We start from the raw sequence: 21,735 nt of genomic DNA on the forward strand, positions 1-21,735 counted from the left end.
ATGTCTAGAGATGGTGGAGGGAACGAAGACAACAGAATGTCTAGAGATGGTGGAGGGAACGAAGACAACAGAATGTCTAGAGATGGTGGAGGGAACGAAGACAACAGAATGTCTAGAGATGGTGAAGGGAACGAAGACAACAGAATGTCTAGAGGTGGTGGAGGGAACGAAGACAACAGAATGTCTAGAGATGGTGAAGGGAACGAAGACAACAGAATGTCTAGAGGTGGTGAAGGGAACGAAGACAACAGAATGTCTAGAGATGGTGAAGGGAACGAAGACAACAGAATGTCTAGAGATGGTGAAGGGAACGAAGACAACAGAATGTCTAGAGATGGTGGAGGGAACGAAGACAACAGAATGTCTAGAGATGGTGGAGGGAACGAAGACAACAGAATGTCTAGAGATGGTGAAGGGAACGAAGACAACAGAATGTCTAGAGGTGGTGGAGGGAACGAAGACAACAGAATGTCTAGAGGTGGTGAAGGGAACGAAGACAACAGAATGTCTAGAGATGGTGGAGGGAACGAAGACAACAGAATGTCTAGAGATGGTGGTGAAGGGAACGAAGACAACAGAATGTCTAGAGATGGTGAAGGGAACGAAGACAACAGAATGTCTAGAGGTGGTGAAGGGAACGAAGACAACAGAATGTCTAGAGATGGTGAAGGGAACGAAGACAACAGAATGTCTAGAGGTGGTGAAGGGAACGAAGACAACAGAATGTCTAGAGATGGTGGAGGGAACGAAGACAACAGAATGTCTAGAGATGGTGAAGGGAACGAAGACAACAGAATGTCTAGAGATGGTGGTGAAGGGAACGAAGACAACAGAATGTCTAGAGATGGTGAAGGGAACGAAGACAACAGAATGTCTAGAGGTGGTGGTCGAGGGAACGAAGACAACAGAATGTCTAGAGATGGTGGAGGGAACGAAGACAACAGAATGTCTAGAGATGGTGAAGGGAACGAAGACAACAGAATGTCTAGAGATGGTGGAGGGAACGAAGACAACAGAATGTCTAGAGATGGTGGAGGGAACGAAGACAACAGAATGTCTAGAGATGGTGAAGGGAACGAAGACAACAGAATGTCTAGAGATGGTGAAGGGAACGAAGACAACAGAATGTCTAGAGATGGTGAAGGGAACGAAGACAACAGAATGTCTAGAGGTGGTGGAGGGAACGAAGACAACAGAATGTCTAGAGATGGTGGAGGGAACGAAGACAACAGAATGTCTAGAGATGGTGGAGGGAACGAAGACAACAGAATGTCTAGAGGTGGTGGAGGGAACGAAGACAACAGAATGTCTAGAGATGGTGAAGGGAACGAAGACAACAGAATGTCTAGAGATGGTGAAGGGAACGAAGACAACAGAATGTCTAGAGGTGGTGGAGGGAACGAAGACAACAGAATGTCTAGAGGTGGTGAAGGGAACGAAGACAACAGAATGTCTAGAGATGGTGAAGGGAACGAAGACAACAGAATGTCTAGAGATGGTGGAGGGAACGAAGACAACAGAATGTCTAGAGGTGGTGGAGGGAACGAAGACAACAGAATGTCTAGAGATGGTGAAGGGAACGAAGACAACAGAATGTCTAGAGATGGTGAAGGGAACGAAGACAACAGAATGTCTAGAGATGGTGAAGGGAACGAAGACAACAGAATGTCTAGAGATGGTGAAGGGAACGAAGACAACAGAATGTCTAGAGATGGTGGTGAAGGGAACGAAGACAACAGAATTTCTAGAGATGGTGGTGAAGGGAACGAAGACAACAGAATGTCTAGAGATGGTGAAGGGAACGAAGACAACAGAATGTCTAGAGATGGTGAAGGGAACGAAGACAACAGAATGTCTAGAGATGGTGGAGGGAACGAAGACAACAGAATGTCTAGAGATGGTGAAGGGAACGAAGACAACAGAATGTCTAGAGATGGTGGAGGGAACGAAGACAACAGAATGTCTAGAGGTGGTGGTGAAGGGAACGAAGACAACAGAATGTCTAGAGATGGTGGAGGGAACGAAGACAACAGAATGTCTAGAGGTGGTGGAGGGAACGAAGACAACAGAATGTCCAGAGATGGTGGAGGGAACGAAGACAACAGAATGTCTAGAGATGGTGAAGGGAACGAAGACAACAGAATGTCTAGAGATGGTGAAGGGAACGAAGACAACAGAATGTCTAGAGATGGTGGAGGGAACGAAGACAACAGAATGTCTAGAGATGGTGAAGGGAACGAAGACAACAGAATGTCTAGAGACGGTGAAGGGAACGAAGACAACAGAATGTCTAGAGATGGTGAAGGGAACGAAGACAACAGAATGTCTAGAGGCGGTGGAGGGAACGAAGACAACAGAATGTCTAGAGATGGTGAAGGGAACGAAGACAACAGAATGTCCAGAGATGGTGAAGGGAACGAAGACAACAGAATGTCTAGAGATGGTGAAGGGAACGAAGACAACAGAATGTCTAGAGGTGGTGGTGAAGGGAACGAAGACAACAGAATGTCTAGAGGTGGTGGAGGGAACGAAGACAACAGAATGTCTAGAGATGGTGAAGGGAACGAAGACAACAGAATGTCTAGAGATGGTGGAGGGAACGAAGACAACAGAATGTCTAGAGATGGTGAAGGGAACGAAGACAACAGAATGTCTAGAGATGGTGAAGGGAACGAAGACAACAGAATGTCTAGAGATGGTGGAGGGAACGAAGACAACAGAATGTCTAGAGATGGTGAAGGGAACGAAGACAACAGAATGTCTAGAGATGGTGAAGGGAACGAAGACAACAGAATGTCTAGAGATGGTGGTGAAGGGAACGAAGACAACAGAATGTCTAGAGATGGTGAAGGGAACGAAGACAACAGAATGTCTAGAGATGGTGGTGAAGGGAACGAAGACAACAGAATGTCTAGAGATGGTGGTGAAGGGAACGAAGACAACAGAATGTCTAGAGGTGGTGGAGGGAACGAAGACAACAGAATGTCTAGAGATGGTGAAGGGAACGAAGACAACAGAATGTCTAGAGATGGTGAAGGGAACGAAGACAACAGAATGTCTAGAGATGGTGGAGGGAACGAAGACAACAGAATGTCTAGAGATGGTGAAGGGAACGAAGACAACAGAATGTCTAGAGATGGTGGAGGGAAACCATGTTGAACTGAGTGGTTTCCTATTAAGATAACAGTGGACATATCTTCGAGATTAACGTGGGCCGGACATGAATATACTACTGTTTGAGTACCGGCACCTCTTTTAGAATATCTACAGCTGCACCATCAAGAGCATCCTGACTGGTTGCATCACTGCCTGGGATGGGAACTGCTCAGCTTCTGACCGTAAGGCGCTACAGAGGGTGGTGCGTACGGCCCAGTACATCACTGGGGCCAAGCTTCCTGCCATCCAGGACCTCTATACCAGGCGGTGTCAGAGGAAGGCCCTAAAAATGGTTAAAAACTCCAGGCACCCTAGTCATAGTCTGTTCTCTCTGCTACCGCACGACAAGAGGTACCGGAGCACCAAGTCTAGGACCAAAAGGCTCCTTAACAGCTTTTACCCCCAAGCCATTAGACTGCTAAACAATTCATCAAATGGATACCTGGACTATTTGCATTGACCCCCTTTTTTACACTGCTGCTACTCGCTGTTTATTATCTATGCATAGTCTTTACCCACCTTTACCCCCCTTTGACTCTATACCGGTACCCCCTGTATATAACCAACACATTGACTCAGTACCGTAACACCCTGTATATAGCCTCCACATTGACTCTGTACCGTAACACCCTGTATATAGCCTCCACATTGACTCTGTACCGGTAACCCCTGTATATAGCCTCCACATTGACTCTGTACCGGTACCCCCTGTATATAGTCTCCACATTGACTCTGTACCGGTACCCCCTGTATATAGCCTCCACATTGACTCTGTACCGTAACACACTGTATATAGCCTCCACATTGACTCTGTACCGTAATACCCTGTATATAGCCTCCACATTGACTCTGTACCGTAATACCCTGTATAGCCTCCACATTGACTCTGTACCGTAATACCCTGTATATAGCCCCCACATTGACTCTGTACCGTAATACCCTGTATATAGCCTCCACATTGACTCTGTACCGTAATACCCTGTATATAGCCTCCACATTGACTCTGTACCGGTACCCCCTGTATATAGCCTCCACATTGACTCTGTACCGGTACCCCCTGTATATAGCCTCCACATTGACTCTGTACCGGTACCCCCTGTATATAGCCTCCACATTGACTCTGTACCGGTACCCCCTGTATATAGCCTCCACATTGACTCTGTACCGGTACCCCCTTTATATAGCCTCCACATTGACTCTGTACCGGTACCCCTGTATATAGCCTCCACATTGACTCTGTACCGGTACCCCCTGTATATAGCCTCCACATTGACTCTGTACCGGTACCCCCTGTATATAGCCTCCACATTGACTCTGTACCGGTACCCCCTGTATATAGCCTCCACATTGACTCTGTACCATAACACTCTGTATATAGCCTCCACATTGACTCTGTACCGGTACCCCCTGTATATAGCCTCCACATTGACTCTGTACCGGTACCCCCTGTATATAGCCTCCACATTGACTCTGTACCGGTACCCCCTGTATATAGCCTCCACATTGACTCTGTACCGGTACCCCCTGTATATAGCCGCCATATTGACTCTGTACCGTAACACCCTGTATATAGCCTCCACATTGACTCTGTACCGTAATACCCTGTATATAGCCTCCACATTGACTCTGTACCGGTACCCCCTGTATATAGCCTCCACATTGACTCTGTACCGGTACCCCCCTGTATATAGCCTCCACATTGACTCTGTACCGTAACACCCTGTATATAGCCTCCACATTGACTCTGTACCGTAATACCCTGTATATAGCTTCCACATTGACTCTGTACCGTAATACCCTGTATATAGCCCCCACATTGACTCTGTACCGTAATACCCTGTATATAGCCTCCACATTGACTCTGTACCGTAATACCCTGTATATAGCCTCCACATTGACTCTGTACCGGTACCCCTGTATATAGCCTCCACATTGACTCTGTACCGGTACCCCCTGTATATAGCCTCCACATTGACTCTGTACCGGTACCCCCTGTATATAGCCTCCACATTGACTCTGTACCGGTACCCCCTGTATATAGTCTCCACATTGACTCTGTACCGTAACACTCTGTATATAGCCTCCACATTGACTCTGTACCGGTACCCCCTGTATATAGCCTCCACATTGACTCTGTACCGGTACCCCCTGTATATAGTCTCCACATTGACTCTGTACCGGTACCCCCTGTATATAGCCTCCACATTGACTCTGTACCGGTACCCCCTGTATATAGCCTCCACATTGACTCTGTACCGGTACCCCCTGTATATAGCCTCCACATTGACTCTGTACCGGTACCTCCTGTATATAGCCTCCACATTGACTCTGTACCGTAACACCCTGTATATAGCCTCCACATTGACTCAGTACCGGTACCCCCTGTATATAACCAACACATTGACTCTGTACCGGTACCCCCCTGTATATAGCCTCCACATTGACTCTGTACCGGTACCCCCTGTATATAGCCTCCACATTGACTCTGTACCGTAACACCCTGTATATAGCCTCCACATTGACTCTGTACCGTAATACCCTGTATATAGCCTCCACATTGACTCTGTACCGTAATACCCTGTATATAGCCTCCACATTGACTCTGTACCGTAATACCCTGTATATAGCCCCCACATTGACTCTGTACCGTAATACCCTGTATATAGCCTCCACATTGACTCTGTACCGTAACACCCTGTATATAGCCTCCACATTGACTCTGTACCGGTACCCCCTGTATATAGCCTCCACATTGACTCTGTACCGGTACCCCCTGTATATAGCCTCCACATTGACTCTGTACCGGTACCCCCTGTATATAGTCTCCACATTGACTCTGTACCGTAACACTCTGTATATAGCCTCCACATTGACTCTGTACCGGTACCCCCCTGTATAAAGCCTCCACATTGAATCTGTACCGGTACCCCCCTGTATATAGTCTCCACATTGACTCTGTACCGGTACCCCCTGTATATAGCCTCCACATTGACTCTGTACCGGTACCCCCTGTATATAGCCTCCACATTGACTCTGTACCGGTACCCCCTGTATATAGCCTCCACATTGACTCTGTACCGTAACACCCTGTATATAGCCTCCACATTGACTCTGTACCGTAATACCCTGTATATAGCCTCCACATTGACTCTGTACCGTAACACCCTGTATATAGCCTCCACATTGACTCAGTACCGGTACCCCCTGTATATAACCAACACATTGACTCTGTACCGGTACCCCCCTGTATCTAGCCTCCACATTGACTCTGTAGCGGTACCCACTGTATATAACCAACACATTGACTCAGTACCGGTATCCCCTGTATATAGCCTCCACATTGACTCTGTACCGGTACCCCCTGTATATAGCCTCCACATTGACACTGTACCGGTACCCCCTGTATATAGCCTCCACATTGACTCTGTACCGGTACCCCCTGTATATAGCCTCCACATTGACTCTGTACTGGTACCCCCTGTATATAGCCTCCACATTGACTCTGTACCGGTACCCCCTGTATATAGTCTCCACATTGACTCAGTACCGGTACCCCCTGTATATAACCAACACATTGACTCAGTACCGTAACACCCTGTATATAGCCTCCACATTGACTCTGTACCGGTACCCCCTGTATATAGCCTCCACATTGACTCTGTACCGGTACCCCCTGTATATAGCCTCCACATTGACTCTGTACCGGTACCCCCTGTATATAGCCTCCACATTGACTCTGTACCGGTACCCCCTGTATATAGCCTCCACATTGACTCTGTACCGGTACCCCCTGTATATAGCCTCCACATTGACTCTGTACCGGTACCCCCTGTATATAGCCTCCACATTGACTCTGTACCGGTACCCCCTGTATATAGCCTCCACATTGACTCTGTACCGGTACCCCCTGTATATAGCCTCCACATTGACTCTGTACCGGTACCCCCTGTATATAGCCTCCACATTGACTCTGTACCGGTACCCCCTGTATATAGCCTCCACATTGACTCTGTACCGGTACCCCCTGTATATAACCAACACATTGACTCAGTACCGTAACACCCTGTATATAGCCTCCACATTGACTCTGTACCGGTACCCCCTGTATATAGCCTCCACATTGACTCTGTACCGGTACCCCCTGTATATAGCCTCCACATTGACTCTGTACCGGTACCCCCTGTATATAGCCTCCACATTGACTCTGTACCGGTACCCCCTGTATATAGCCTCCACATTGACTCTGTACCGGTACCCCCTGTATATAGCCTCCACATTGACTCTGTACCGGTACCCCCTGTATATAGCCTCCACATTGACTCTGTACCGGTACCCCCTGTATATAGCCTCCACATTGACTCTGTACCGGTACCCCCTGTATATAGCCTCCACATTGACTCTGTACCGGTACCCCCTGTATATAGCCTCCACATTGACTCTGTACCGGTACCCCCTGTATATAGCCTCCACATTGACTCTGTACCGGTACCTCCTGTATATAGCCTCCACATTGACTCTGTACCGTAACACTCTGTATATAGCCTCCACATTGACTCTGTACCGGTACCCCCTGTATATAGCCTCCACATTGACTCTGTACCGGTACCCCCTGTATATAGTCTCCACATTGACTCTGTACCGGTACCCCCTGTATATAGCCTCCACATTGACTCTGTACCGGTAAACCCTGTATATAGCCTCCACATTGACTCTGTACCGGTACCCCCTGTATATAGCCTCCACAATAACTCTGTACCGGTACCCCCTGTATATAGCCTCCACATTGACTCTGTACCGGTACCCCCTGTATATAGCCTCCACATTGACTCTGTACCGGTACCTCCTGTATATAGCCTCCACATTGACTCTGTACCGTAACACCCTGTATATAGCCTCCACATTGACTCAGTACCGGTACCCCTTGTATATAACCAACACATTGACTCTGTACCGGTACCCCCCTGTATATAGCCTCCACATTGACTCTGTACCGGTACCCCCTGTATATAGCCTCCACATTGACTCTGTACCGTAACACCCTGTATATAGCCTCCACATTGACTCTGTACCGTAATACCCTGTATATAGCCTCCACATTGACTCTGTACCGTAATACCCTGTATATAGCCTCCACATTGACTCTGTACCGTAATACCCTGTATATAGCCCCCACATTGACTCTGTACCGTAATACCCTGTATATAGCCTCCACATTGACTCTGTACCGTAATACCCTGTATATAGCCTCCACATTGACTCTGTACCGGTACCCCTGTATATAGCCTCCACATTGACTCTGTACCGGTACCCCCTGTATATAGCCTCCACATTGACTCTGTACCGGTACCCCCTGTATATAGCCTCCACATTGACTCTGTACCGGTACCCCCTGTATATAGTCTCCACATTGACTCTGTACCGTAACACTCTGTATATAGCCTCCACATTGATTCTGTACCGGTACCCCCTGTATAAAGCCTCCACATTGACTCTGTACCGGTACCCCCTGTATATAGTCTCCACATTGACTCTGTACCGGTACCCCCTGTATATAGCCTCCACATTGACTCTGTACCGGTACCCCCTGTATATAGCCTCCACATTGACTCTGTACCGTAACACCCTGTATATAGCCTCCACATTGACTCTGTACCGGTACCTCCTGTATATAGCCTCCACATTGACTCTGTACCATAACACTCTGTATATAGCCTCCACATTGACTCTGTACCGGTACCCCCTGTATATAGCCTCCACATTGACTCTGTACCGGTACCCCCTGTATATAGCCTCCACATTGACTCTGTACCGTAACACCCTGTATATAGCCTCCACATTGACTCTGTACCGTAATACCCTGTATATAGCCTCCACATTGACTCTGTACCGGTACCCCCCCTGTATATAGCCTCCACATTGACTCTGTACCGGTATCCCCTGTATATAGCCTCCACATTGACACTGTACCGGTACCCCCTGTATATAGCCTCCACATTGACTCTGTACCGGTACCCCCTGTATATAGCCTCCACATTGACTCTGTACTGGTACCCCCTGTATATAGCCTCCACATTGACTCTGTACCGGTACCCCCTGTATATAGTCTCCACATTGACTCAGTACCGGTACCCCCTGTATATAACCAACACATTGACTCAGTACCGTAACACCCTGTATATAGCCTCCACATTGACTCTGTACCGGTACCCCCTGTATATAGCCTCCACATTGACTCTGTACCGGTACCCCCTGTATATAGCCTCCACATTGACTCTGTACCGGTACCCCCTGTATATAGCCTCCACATTGACTCTGTACCGGTACCCCCTGTATATAGCCTCCACATTGACTCTGTACCGGTACCCCCTGTATATAGCCTCCACATTGACTCTGTACCGGTACCCCCTGTATATAGCCTCCACATTGACTCTGTACCGGTACCCCCTGTATATAGCCTCCACATTGACTCTGTACCGGTACCCCCTGTATATAGCCTCCACATTGACTCTGTACCGGTACCCCCTGTATATAGCCTCCACATTGACTCTGTACCGGTACCTCCTGTATATAGCCTCCACATTGACTCTGTACCATAACACTCTGTATATAGCCTCCACATTGACTCTGTACCGGTACCCCCTGTATATAGCCTCCACATTGACTCTGTACCGTAATACCCTGTATATAGCCCCCACATTGACTCTGTACCGTAATACCCTGTATATAGCCTCCACATTGACTCTGTACCGTAATACCCTGTATATAGCCTCCACATTGACTCTGTACCGTAATACCCTGTATATAGCCTCCACATTGACTCTGTACCGGTACCCCTTGTATATAGCCTCCACATTGACTCTGTACCGTAACACCCTGTATATAGCCTCCACATTGACTCTGTACCGGTACCCCCTGTATATAGCCTCCACATTGACTCTGTACCGGTACCCCCTGTATATAGCCTCCACATTGACTCTGTACCGGTACCCCCTGTATATAGCCTCCACATTGACTCTGTACCGGTACCCCCTGTATATAGCCTCCACATTGACTCTGTATCGGTACCCCCTGTATATAGCCTCCACATTGACTCTGTACCGTAACACCCTGTATATAGCCTCCACATTGACTCTGTACCGTAATACCCTGTATATAGCCTAGTTATTGTTATTCTACTGCTGCTCTTTAATTATTTGTTACTTTATTTCTTATTTTTGTAGGTATTTTTCTTAAAACTGCATTGTTGGTTAAGGGCTTGTAAGTAAGCATTTCACTGTAAGGTCTAAACCTGTTGTATTCAGCATTTCACTGTAAGGTCTAAACCTGTTGTATTCAGCATTTCACTGTGAGGTCTACTACACCTGTTGTATTCAGCATTTCACTGTGAGGTCTACTACACCTGTTGTATTCAGCATTTCACTGTGAGGTCTAAACCTGTTGTATTCAGCATTTCACTGTGAGGTCTACTACACCTGTTGTATTCTGCATTTCACTGTGAGGTCTACTACACCTGTTGTATTCAGCATTTCACTGTGAGGTCTACTACACCTGTTGTATTCAGCATTTCACTGTAAGGTCTACTACACCTGTTGTATTCAGCATTTCACTGTGAGGTCTACTACACCTGTTGTATTCAGCATTTCACTGTGAGGTCTACTACACCTGTTGTATTCAGCATTTCACTGTAAGGTCTACTACACCTGTTGTATTCAGCATTTCACTGTAAGGTCTAAACCTGTTGTATTCAGCATTTCACTGTAAGGTCTACTACACCTGTTGTATTCAGCATTTCACTGTGAGGTCTACTACACCTGTTGTATTCAGCATTTCACTGTAAGGTCTACTACACCTGTTGTATTCAGCATTTCACTGTAAGGACTACTACACCTGTTGTATTCAGCATTTCACTGTAAGGTCTACTACACCTGTTGTATTCAGCATTTCACTGTAAGGTCTAAACCTGTTGTATTCAGCATTTCACTGTAAGGTCTACTACACCTGTTGTATTCAGCATTTCATTGTGAGGTCTACTACACCTGTTGTATTCAGCATTTCACTGTAAGGTCTACTACACCTGTTGTATTCAGCATTTCACTGTAAGGTCTACTACACCTGTTGTATTCAGCATTTCACTGTAAGGTCTACTACACCTGTTGTATTCAGCATTTCACTGTGAGGTCTGCACCTGTTGTATTCAGCATTTCACTGTAAGGTCTACTACACCTGTTGTATTCAGCATTTCACTGTGAGGTCTACTACACCTGTTGTATTCAGCATTTCACTGTAAGGTCTACTACACCTGTTGTATTCAGCATTTCACTGTAAGGACTACTACACCTGTTGTATTCAGCATTTCACTGTGAGGTCTACTACACCTGTTGTATTCAGCATTTCACTGTAAGGTCTAAACCTGTTGTATTCAGCATTTCACTGTAAGGTCTACTACACCTGTTGTATTCAGCATTTCACTGTAAGGTCTACTACACCTGTTGTATTCAGCATTTCACTGTAAGGTCTACCTACACCTGTTGTATTCAGCATTTCACTGTAAGGTCTACTACACCTGTTGTATTCAGCATTTCACTGTGAGGTCTACTACACCTGTTGTATTCAGCATTTCACTGTAAGGTCTACTACACCTGTTGTATTCAGCATTTCACTGTAAGGTCTAAACCTGTTGTATTCGGCGCATGTGACTAATAAAATTTGATTTGATTTGTCTGTCTATCTGTCCTTAGTCAGTCCTACAGTAGCATGGTATGATCAGTCCTACAGTAGCATGGTATGATCAGTCCTACAGTAGCATGGTATGATCAGTCCTACAGTAGCATGGTATGATCAGTCCTACAGTAGCATGGTATGATCAGTCCTACAGTAGCATGGTATGATCAGTCCTACAGTAGCATGGTATGATCAGTCCTACAGTAGGTAGTAAAAAGCAGGGAGGTAGAGAGATGGAAGAGGCACTGACCTCCAGTCTCAAAGAAGCCAGGAGGGGTCTGTGGTATCTAGTGTGTCCCAGGATGGCTCCCCTGTTCTGGGCCGGGCCCTGAGGAAGACCCTCCTGGCACTGGGTCTCCACGGCTCGCTCCTGTCCTAGACGCCACTCCAGCTCATCCCTCACACCGGACCGTGACTGAAGGGTGAGGGGTCAGGGGTCATGGGTGGAGGGAGTAGAAATGCATGAAGTGGATTGGTGGGTGAACGAACAGAGATGAATGACCACGAACAAACAGAGGAAGGAATAAAAAAATAAATAAAAATAAATAAAAAATGGGTAAAGAAGATAAAGACAAATTGCAACAAAAAAAAATGTACTGAAAACTAAAAGAGAACAGACTGACGGAACAGGCTAGAAAACGAAGAAAAGCACAAAGAGAAAGACCAACTTAAAGACCGCGGCGTACGAGAGAGACGAGAAGAGGACTAGAACGAGGATGAGCAACATGATGGGTCGAAACATCTGAAGGATGGAGGGAACACAAAGAGGAGGAGAAAAAAGAGAGGGATCGGGGGGGAAAGAATGCAAAAACACTGTTTATGAAGCGCATGCAATGAGGGATACACGACTCCAAACACACAGCTGATACCACAGCAGACTGCAGATAGATTAGCTAGCACACCAGCCATAGATAGATACCACAGCAGACTGCAGATAGATTAGCTAGCACACCAGCCATAGATAGATACCACAGCAGACTGCAGATAGATTAGCTAGCACACCAGCCATAGATAGATACCACAGCAGACTGCAGATAGATTAGCTAGCACACCAACAGCTGATAGATACCACAGCAGACTGCAGATAGATTAGCTAGCACACAAGCCATAGATAGATACCACAGCAGACTGCAGATAGATTAGCTAGCACGCCAGCCATAGATAGATACCACAGCAGACTGCAGATAGATTAGCTAGCACACCAACAGCTGATAGATACCACAGCAGACTGCAGATAGATTAGCTAGCACACCAGCCATAGATAGATACCACAGCAGACTGCAGATAGATTAGCTAGCACGCCAGCCATAGATAGATACCACAGCAGACTGCAGATAGATTAGCTAGCACACCACCAGCCATAGATAGATACCACAGCAGACTGCAGATAGATTAGCTAGCACACCAGCCATAGATAGATACCACAGCAGACTGCAGATAGATTAGCTAGCACGCCAGCCATAGATAGATACCACAGCAGACTGCAGATAGATTAGCTAGCATACCAACAGCTGATAGATACCACAGCAGACTGCAGATAGATTAGCTAGCACGCCAGCCATAGATAGATACCACAGCAGACTGCAGATAGATTAGCTAGCACACCAGCCATAGATAGATACCACAGCAGACTGCAGATAGATTAGCTAGCACACCACCAGCCATAGATAGATACCACAGCAGACTGCAGATAGATTAGCTAGCACGCCAACGGCTGATAGATACCACAGCAGACTGCAGATAGATTAGCTAGCATACCAGCCATAGATAGATACCACAGCAGACTGCAGATAGATTAGCTAGCACGCCAACAGCTGATAGATACCACAGCAGACTGCAGATAGATTAGCTAGCATACCAACGGCTGATAGATACCACAGCAGACTGCAGATAGATTAGCTAGCATACCAACGGCTGATAGATACCACAGCAGACTGCAGATAGATTAGCTAGCACACCAGCCATAGATAGATACCACAGCAGACTGCAGATAGATTAGCTAGCACGCCAGCCATAGATAGATACCGCAGCAGATTGCAGATAGATTAGCTAGCACGCCAGCCATAGATAGATACCACAGCAGACTGCAGATAGATTAGCTAGCATACCACCAGCCATAGATAGATACCACAGAAGACTGCAGATAGATTAGCTAGCACGCCAACGGCTGATAGATACCACAGCTGACTGCAGATAGATTAGCTAGCACGCCAACGGCTGATAGATACCACAGCAGACTGCAGATAGATTAGCTAGCACGCCAACAGCTGATAGATACCACAGCAGACTGCAGATAGATTAGCTAGCATACCAACGGCTGATAGATACCACAGCAGACTGCAGATAGATTAGCTAGCACACCAGCCATAGATAGATACCACAGCAGACTGCAGATAGATTAGCTAGCACGCCAGCCATAGATAGATACCGCAGCAGATTGCAGATAGATTAGCTAGCACGCCAGCCATAGATAGATACCACAGCAGACTGCAGATAGATTAGCTAGCACACCAGCCATAGATAGATATTACAGCAGACTGCAGATAGATTAGCTAGCACGCCAGCCATAGATAGATACCACAGCAGACTGCAGATAGATTAGCTAGCACACCAATGGCTGATAGATACCACAGCAGACTGCAGATAGATTAGCTAGCACGCCAGCCATAGATAGATACCGCAGCAGACTGCAGATAGATTAGCTAGCACGCCAGCCATAGATAGATACCGCAGCAGACTGCAGATAGATTAGCTAGCACGCCAGCCATAGATAGATACCAAAGCAGACTGCAGATAGATTAGCTAGCACGCCACCAGCCATAGATAGATACCGCAGCAGACTGCAGATAGATTAGCTAGCACGCCAGCCATTGATAGATACCGCAGCAGACTGCAGATAGATTAGCTAGCACGCCAGCCATAGATAGATACCACAGCAGACTGCAGATAGATTAGCTAGCACACCACCAGCCATAGATAGATACCACAGCAGACTGCAGATAGATTAGCTAGCACACCAGCCATAGATAGATACCACAGCAGACTGCAGATAGATTAGCTAGCACACCACCAGCCATAGATAGATACCGCAGCAGACTGCAGATAGATTAGCTAGCACGCCAGCAATAGATAGATACCACAGCAGACTGCAGATAGATTAGCTAGCACGCCACCAGCCATAGATAGATACCGCAGCAGACTGCAGATAGATTAGCTAGCACGCCAGCCATAGATAGATACCGCAGCAGACTGCAGATAGATTAGCTAGCACGCCACCAGCCATAGATAGATACCGCAGCAGACTGCAGATAGATTAGCTAGCACGCCAGCCATAGATAGATACCGCAGCAGACTGCAGATAGATTAGCTAGCACGCCAGCCATAGATAGATACCGCAGCAGACTGCAGATAGATTAGCTAGCACGCCAGCCATAGATAGATACCGCAGCAGACTGCAGATAGATTAGCTAGCACGCCAGCCATAGATAGATACCGCAGCAGACTGCAGATAGATTAGCTAGCACACCAGCCATAGATAGATACCGCAGCAGACTGCAGATAGATTAGCTAGCACGCCACCAGCCATAGATAGATACCGCAGCAGACTGCAGATAGATTAGCTAGCACACCAGCCATAGATAGATACCGCAGCAGACTGCAGATAGATTAGCTAGCACACCAACCATAGATAGATACCGCAGCAGACTGCAGATAGATTAGCTAGCACACCACCAGCCATAGATAGATACCGCAGCAGACTGCAGATAGATTAGCTAGCACGCCAGCCATAGATAGATACCGCAGCAGACTGCAGATAGATTAGCTAGCACGCCAGCCATAGATAGATACCGCAGCAGACTGCAGATAGATTAGCTAGCACGCCAGCCATAGATAGATACCGCAGCAGACTGCAGATAGATTAGCTAGCACGCCAGCCATAGATAGATACCGCAGCAGACTGCAGATAGATTAGCTAGCACACCACCAGCCATAGATAGATACCGCAGCAGACTGCAGATAGATTAGCTAGCACACCACCAGCCATAGATAGATACCACAGCAGACTGCAGATAGATTAGCTAGCACGCCAGCCATAGATAGATACCGCAGCAGACTGCAGATAGATTAGCTAGCACGCCAGCCATAGATAGATACCGCAGCAGACTGCAGATAGATTAGCTAGCATACCACCAGCCATAGATAGATACCACAGCAGACTGCAGATAGATTAGCTAGCACGCCACCAGCCATAGATAGATACCGCAGCAGACTGCAGATAGATTAGCTAGCACGCCACCAGCCATGCAGTAGCAAAAAAAACTGTACACACATGCAATGCCGTTATTTTTCACATCACACTTTTAACGGTTTTACCGCTGTTAAACGTGACTCTTTATTAGACTTTTTCATTCTACATGACTTTAACTCTATCTTGTTTTCTTTGAGTAGAAAGGCAAACCATGTCCTTCATGCTTGTGAGAATGTTTGTTTATTTGTAGCTTGTTAGTTGAGTAACAGTACGCCCCACCCGTCCTAACCATAATTATGATTCTACAGGCAAACGGGTTAAAGCAGTGGCACGGGTTTTATCACCGTCCAGTTTAAAAAGAGAATTAAATATGTAAATAAAAATGTATTCACGGAACAATTCCAAGAGGCCCAATTATGGTGTAAAGAGCAAACAGTTTATTAACATGCATCTCAAACAGCCGCACCAGTGGTGGAGGACAACGCAGCGGACAGAAGGCGAAGTGACCGGCAAGGTTCTTCCACAGGGAACTCCTAATTCTGACTTTGATTGATTGGTTGATTAATTGATTTGTTGATTGATTGATTGATCAATTGTGGGGGAAAAAGCCATATGGAAGAAGCTGCCTCTCCCCACTGAGTTGAAGCAGGCATCTGCATGTGGGTACAGGTCAGGGCGATGGATCGAGTCGGCAGGTTGCCATTTCGTGGGCAGGGGTTGCATGTGCGTATGGGTATGCGGACGCAGCGCTGAAAGAGGGTGTGAGGGATGGTGAATGGGGACGGGAGAAGGTGGGTGGGGGGTGGTGCTGGGTGGCTCAAGGTGGGACAGGCACTGCTGTGGGACCCCTGCTGATCGTTTGGTTGTCCTGTGTATCTCAGTCCATCTCTGAGGACACCAAGTGTGTTTAAGCCCAGCACTAACACACCTGATTTAACTAAACAGCTAATCACCAAGTCCATGATTATTAGTACTGGGCTAGGAACCCCAATCAATGGATGGGTAACATTGATCTACAGGGCCGTGTTTACACAGGCAGAAAAATTCAGATATTTTTTTTCTCCCACTAATTGGTCTTCTCACCAATCACATCAATTCTTTTCACACCAGATCTTATCTGATTGGTCAAAAGACCAATTAGTGTGAATATAAAAAATAAATCTGAATTGGGCTACCTGTGTAAACGCAGCCAAGGTGTCACCATCTCTGGTTCCTGCTTGGTCTTTACTGATCTAGTGTTGCATTCAAACAGAGGGGCTCTATGGACTTTCTGTAGATGTGTCATGTAGGGGTGTAGTGGGCCGTTTGTTTGGTTTTGTCTCACATAGTGTGTTGAACCTGGGACTAATGTGAAAGAGAGTTTAAAATAAACATGACTTGTGTTCTGAGTGGGTAGTCTTCTGATAAAGCTGTCCAGACATGGGTACTCTGTCCCAAATGGCACCCTATTCCCTATATAAGTGCACTACTTTTGACCAGCGGTCTGATTGGCTCTGGCCAAATCTAGTGCACTACACGGGGAATAGGGTGCCATTTCAGACGCAACCCACGCTAGCTATAATGAATGGTTTTGTGTATTTGAAACGCTACGCTGCATCACATTTAGAGGCTGGGAATGGCTCTGCTAATGACTGCTCACTTGGGGTTTTATACTGTTTACATCCAGTAGTAATGGACTCTACCATTTATACAGACTACCCTCAGGGTTTTATACTGTTTACATCCAGTAGTAATGGACTCTACCATTTATACAGACTACCCATGGGGTTTTATACTGTTTACATCCAGTAGTAATGGACTCTACCATTTATACAGACTACCCTCAGGGTTTTATACTGTTTACATGCAGTAGTAATGGACTCTACCATTTACACAGTCTCCCCTCAGGGTTTCATACTGTTTACATCCAGTAGTAATGGACTCTACCATTTATACAGACTCCCCTCAGGGTTTTATACTGTTTACATGCAGTAGTAATGGACTCTACCATTTATACAGACTCCCCATGGGGTTTTATACTGTTTACATCCAGTAGTAATGGACTCTACCATTTATACAGTCTCCCCTTGGGGTTTTATACTGTTTACATCCAGTAGTAATGGACTCTACCATTTATACAGACTCCCCATGGGGTTTTATACTGTTTACATCCAGTAGTAATGGACTCTACCATTTATACAGTCTCCCCTTGGGGTTTTATACTGTTTACATCCAGTAGTAATGGACTCTACCATTTATACAGACTCCCCTTGGGGTTTTATACTGTTTACATCCAGTAGTAATGGACTCTACCATTTATACAGACTCCCCATGGGGTTTTATACTGTTTACATCCAGTAGTAATGGACTCTACCATTTATACAGACTACCCTTGAGGTTTTATACTGTTTACATCCAGTAGTAATGGACTCTACCATTTATACAGACTCCCCTCAGGGTTTTATACTGTTTACATCCAGTAGTAATGGACTCTACCATTTATACAGACTCCCCATGGGGTTTTATACTGTTTACATCCAGTAGTAATGGACTCTACCATTTATACAGACTACCCATGGGGTTTTATACTGTTTACATCCAGTAGTAATGGACTCTACCATTTATACAGAATCCCCTTGGCGTTTTATACCGCTCCCGTCCGTGAATCTGTGCGGCGTCTGAAATGGCACCCAATTCACCCACACGGCTCTGGTCAAAAGTAGTGCCCTATACATTGAGTAGGGTGCCTATTCCTCACTGCTGTTTAAAGTCAGGTTGTGTTCTGTCTGACAGATTCATTACTTCAACATTTATATTTGTTACCTGGTGTCATAATGTCTTAATGTATAAATCAGAATGTCCTTGTTGTTTTGTTTCATAATGTCTTAATGTATAAATCAGAATGTCATGAAATAATATCAATATCGGTTTAACTATGTTTTCCATAATGACTACTTGCCGCTACAGGCAGGCATTCTTAAACTGATTGAGAAGACATACTAACTGATTGAGAAGACATACTAACTGATTGAGAAGACATACTAACTGATTGAGAAGACACTAACTGATTGATAAGACATACTAACTGATTGATAAGACATACTAACTGATTGAGAAGACATACTAACTGATTGAGAAGACATACTAACTGATTGATAAGACATACTAACTGATTGAGAAGACATACTAACTGATTGAGAAGACATACTAACTGATTGAGAAGACATACTAACTGATTGAGAAGACATACTAACTGATTGAGAAGACACTAACTGATTGATAAGACATACTAACTGATTGAGAAGACATACTAACTGATTGAGAAGACATACTAACTGATTGAGAAGACATACTAACTGATTGAGAAGACATACTAACTGATTGATGCAGCCAGGGGGTTGGTGTCTAGATGTTGCAAGGAGACAGACAATGTAACATACAGTACAGACAGTACTGTAACACAAATGGCACCCTTTTCCCTATGTAGGACACTACTTTGACCAGGACCCATAGGGCTCCATATTCCCTATGTAGTGCACTACTTTGACCAGGGCCCATTGGGCTTTTAACTTGTGCTACCACCCCCACCGAGTGAGATTGAGAACATTTTTTATTCTTTAAAAAAGATGTGTAACCTTTATTTAACTAGGCAAGTCAGTTAAGAACAAATTCTTATTTACAATGACGGCCTACACCGGCCAAACCCGGACGACTCTGGGCCAATTGTGCGCCGCCCTATGGGGACTCCCAATCACGGCTGGTTGTGATACAGCCTGGATACAAACCAGGGACTGTAGTACCTTTAGACCGTTGCACCACTCGGGAGCCCAAAACATCTGCCCCGCATGTAGTACACTACCTTTGACCAGAGCCTTCAGGATTTACTTTACTTGGCTTGGCTCCTATAAGGAGAATAGGCCATTGACGAATGTTGTATCACATCCAGGCCGGGATTGGGAGTCCCCATAGAGCGGCGCACACTTGGCCCAGCGTCGTCCGGGTTTGGCCGGGGTAGGACGTCATTGTAAATAAGAATTTGTTCTTAACTGACTTGCCTAGTTAAATTAATAAAAATAATGTTTAAATCACTGTGAAGTAAAGTAAGCTTGAAGTGTCTGGTCAAAGGTAGAGCGCTACGTAGTGAATAGGGTGCCATTTTGGCCGCACCCCTGGATAGAGACAGATACAGGTCAAAAGTCGGAGGAGTTTTATCCCATTCCTTACCTGGAAATCTGTGACCAGGTCGCGTCCCAGGGTGCCGATGGGCGAGTCTCGTGACATGGAGGTGGCCCCAGACAGGAAGCTACTGGACTCTGTGAGGTTGGGCAAGGGTGACAGGTCGTCTCCCCGATCCCGGTCACCTCCCCTCTCCCTCAGGCCCTCTCCCAGGTGATCCACCTTCTCCATGAAGATATGGAGCTCTGTGCGGAAGGCCTTCATACGGGTGTTGATAGTGTCCAGGACCTGTGAGTCTGTTTTGGGATCGGGGAGGTGGGTGGTGTCTTCTTTAAACCCTTCCAGAGCCAGACTCAAACTGTCCCCTCCTGTTACTAAAATCTTGCCCTCATAGATCAGACTGTCCGTGTCGCTAATGAGACGATCTACGGTCTTCCCAAGGCGCTCTGCTTCTCGTTTGACATTCGTGAACGTCTCGCGGTCTTCTCGCCTACGATTAGATAGTTCGGTGGCGCTGAGCCCGCTGAGCTCGTCCGAGGGCTTGTGAGTTCCAATCCCCGATGTCGTGGTGGTCTTCTCGAAGAGGTCCTCCGAGTCACTCTCGCCACCGACAGGCCCCTCCCTCTTGGGGTGAAGTAAGAGGACCCTCCCTGTTTCTTCCTCCTCTGCAGTGTCGCGGTGCCCGGTGTCGCTGTCTGCATCACTGTCCCGCGGGGAGCCGGTGCGGAGGCCCAGGTGTTGGGCCAGGTCACAGCGCTGAACGTTGGACATCAGGACTCTGTTCTCATACTGCAGCTTCATCACCTAGATGATGAGGACACGAGACACCATTATGAAAGCTTTAGAGACAAGTCAACATTATGTTAGCTTCAGAGACGGGTCAACATTATGTTAGCTTCAGAGACGGGTCAACATTCTGTTAGCTTCAGAGACGGGTCAACATTATGTTAGCTTCAGAGACGGGTCAACATTATGTTAGCTTCAGAGACGGGTCAACATTCTGTTAGCTTCAGAGACGGGTCAACATTATGTTAGCTTCAGAGACGGGTCAACATTATGTTAGCTTCAGAGACGGGTCAACATTATGTTAGCTTCAGAGACGGGTCAACATTCTGTTAGCTTCAGAGACGGGTCAACATTATGTTAGCTTCAGAGACGGGTCAACATCATGTTAGCTTCAGAGACAAGTCAACATTATGATAGCTTCAGAGACAAGTCAACATTATGTTAGCTTCAGAGACAGGTCAACATTATGATAGCTTGGAGACGGGTCAACATTATGTTCGCTTGAGGAACGTCCTGAATGGTACCCTATTCCTTTTGTAGTGCACACCTTCTTACCAGAACCCAAAGGGCTTGGGTCAACAGTAATGCACTATAAAGGGAAAAGAGTGCCATTTAGGATGCAGGCAGAGATAAAACCAGATACACTAATAGAGCATTATGGGTACTGT

The 21,735-nt window shown here is 46.3% G+C and overlaps 1 protein-coding gene across 4 annotated transcripts in view; it reads right to left on the bottom strand.

Moving 5' to 3' along the window:
• Positions 1 to 21,735, bottom strand: part of LOC115170208 (microtubule cross-linking factor 1) — a 126,844-nt gene that overhangs the window by 48,245 nt on the left and 56,864 nt on the right. For 3 of the 4 annotated variants that reach the window (XM_029726600.1, XM_029726602.1, XM_029726603.1), the window contains exons 7-8: positions 20,330 to 21,085; positions 12,128 to 12,292 (exon numbers count right to left, since the gene is read on the bottom strand). In XM_029726600.1, the coding sequence (XP_029582460.1) occupies positions 12,128 to 12,292; positions 20,330 to 21,085 (921 nt within the window). The remainder of the gene's footprint in view (positions 1 to 12,127; positions 12,293 to 20,329; positions 21,086 to 21,735) is intronic. The other variant, XM_029726601.1, reaches the window with a different exon arrangement.

Source organism: Salmo trutta, chromosome 31 (genome assembly GCF_901001165.1).
Source record: "Salmo trutta chromosome 31, fSalTru1.1, whole genome shotgun sequence".
Lineage (NCBI taxonomy): Eukaryota > Metazoa > Chordata > Actinopteri > Salmoniformes > Salmonidae > Salmo > Salmo trutta.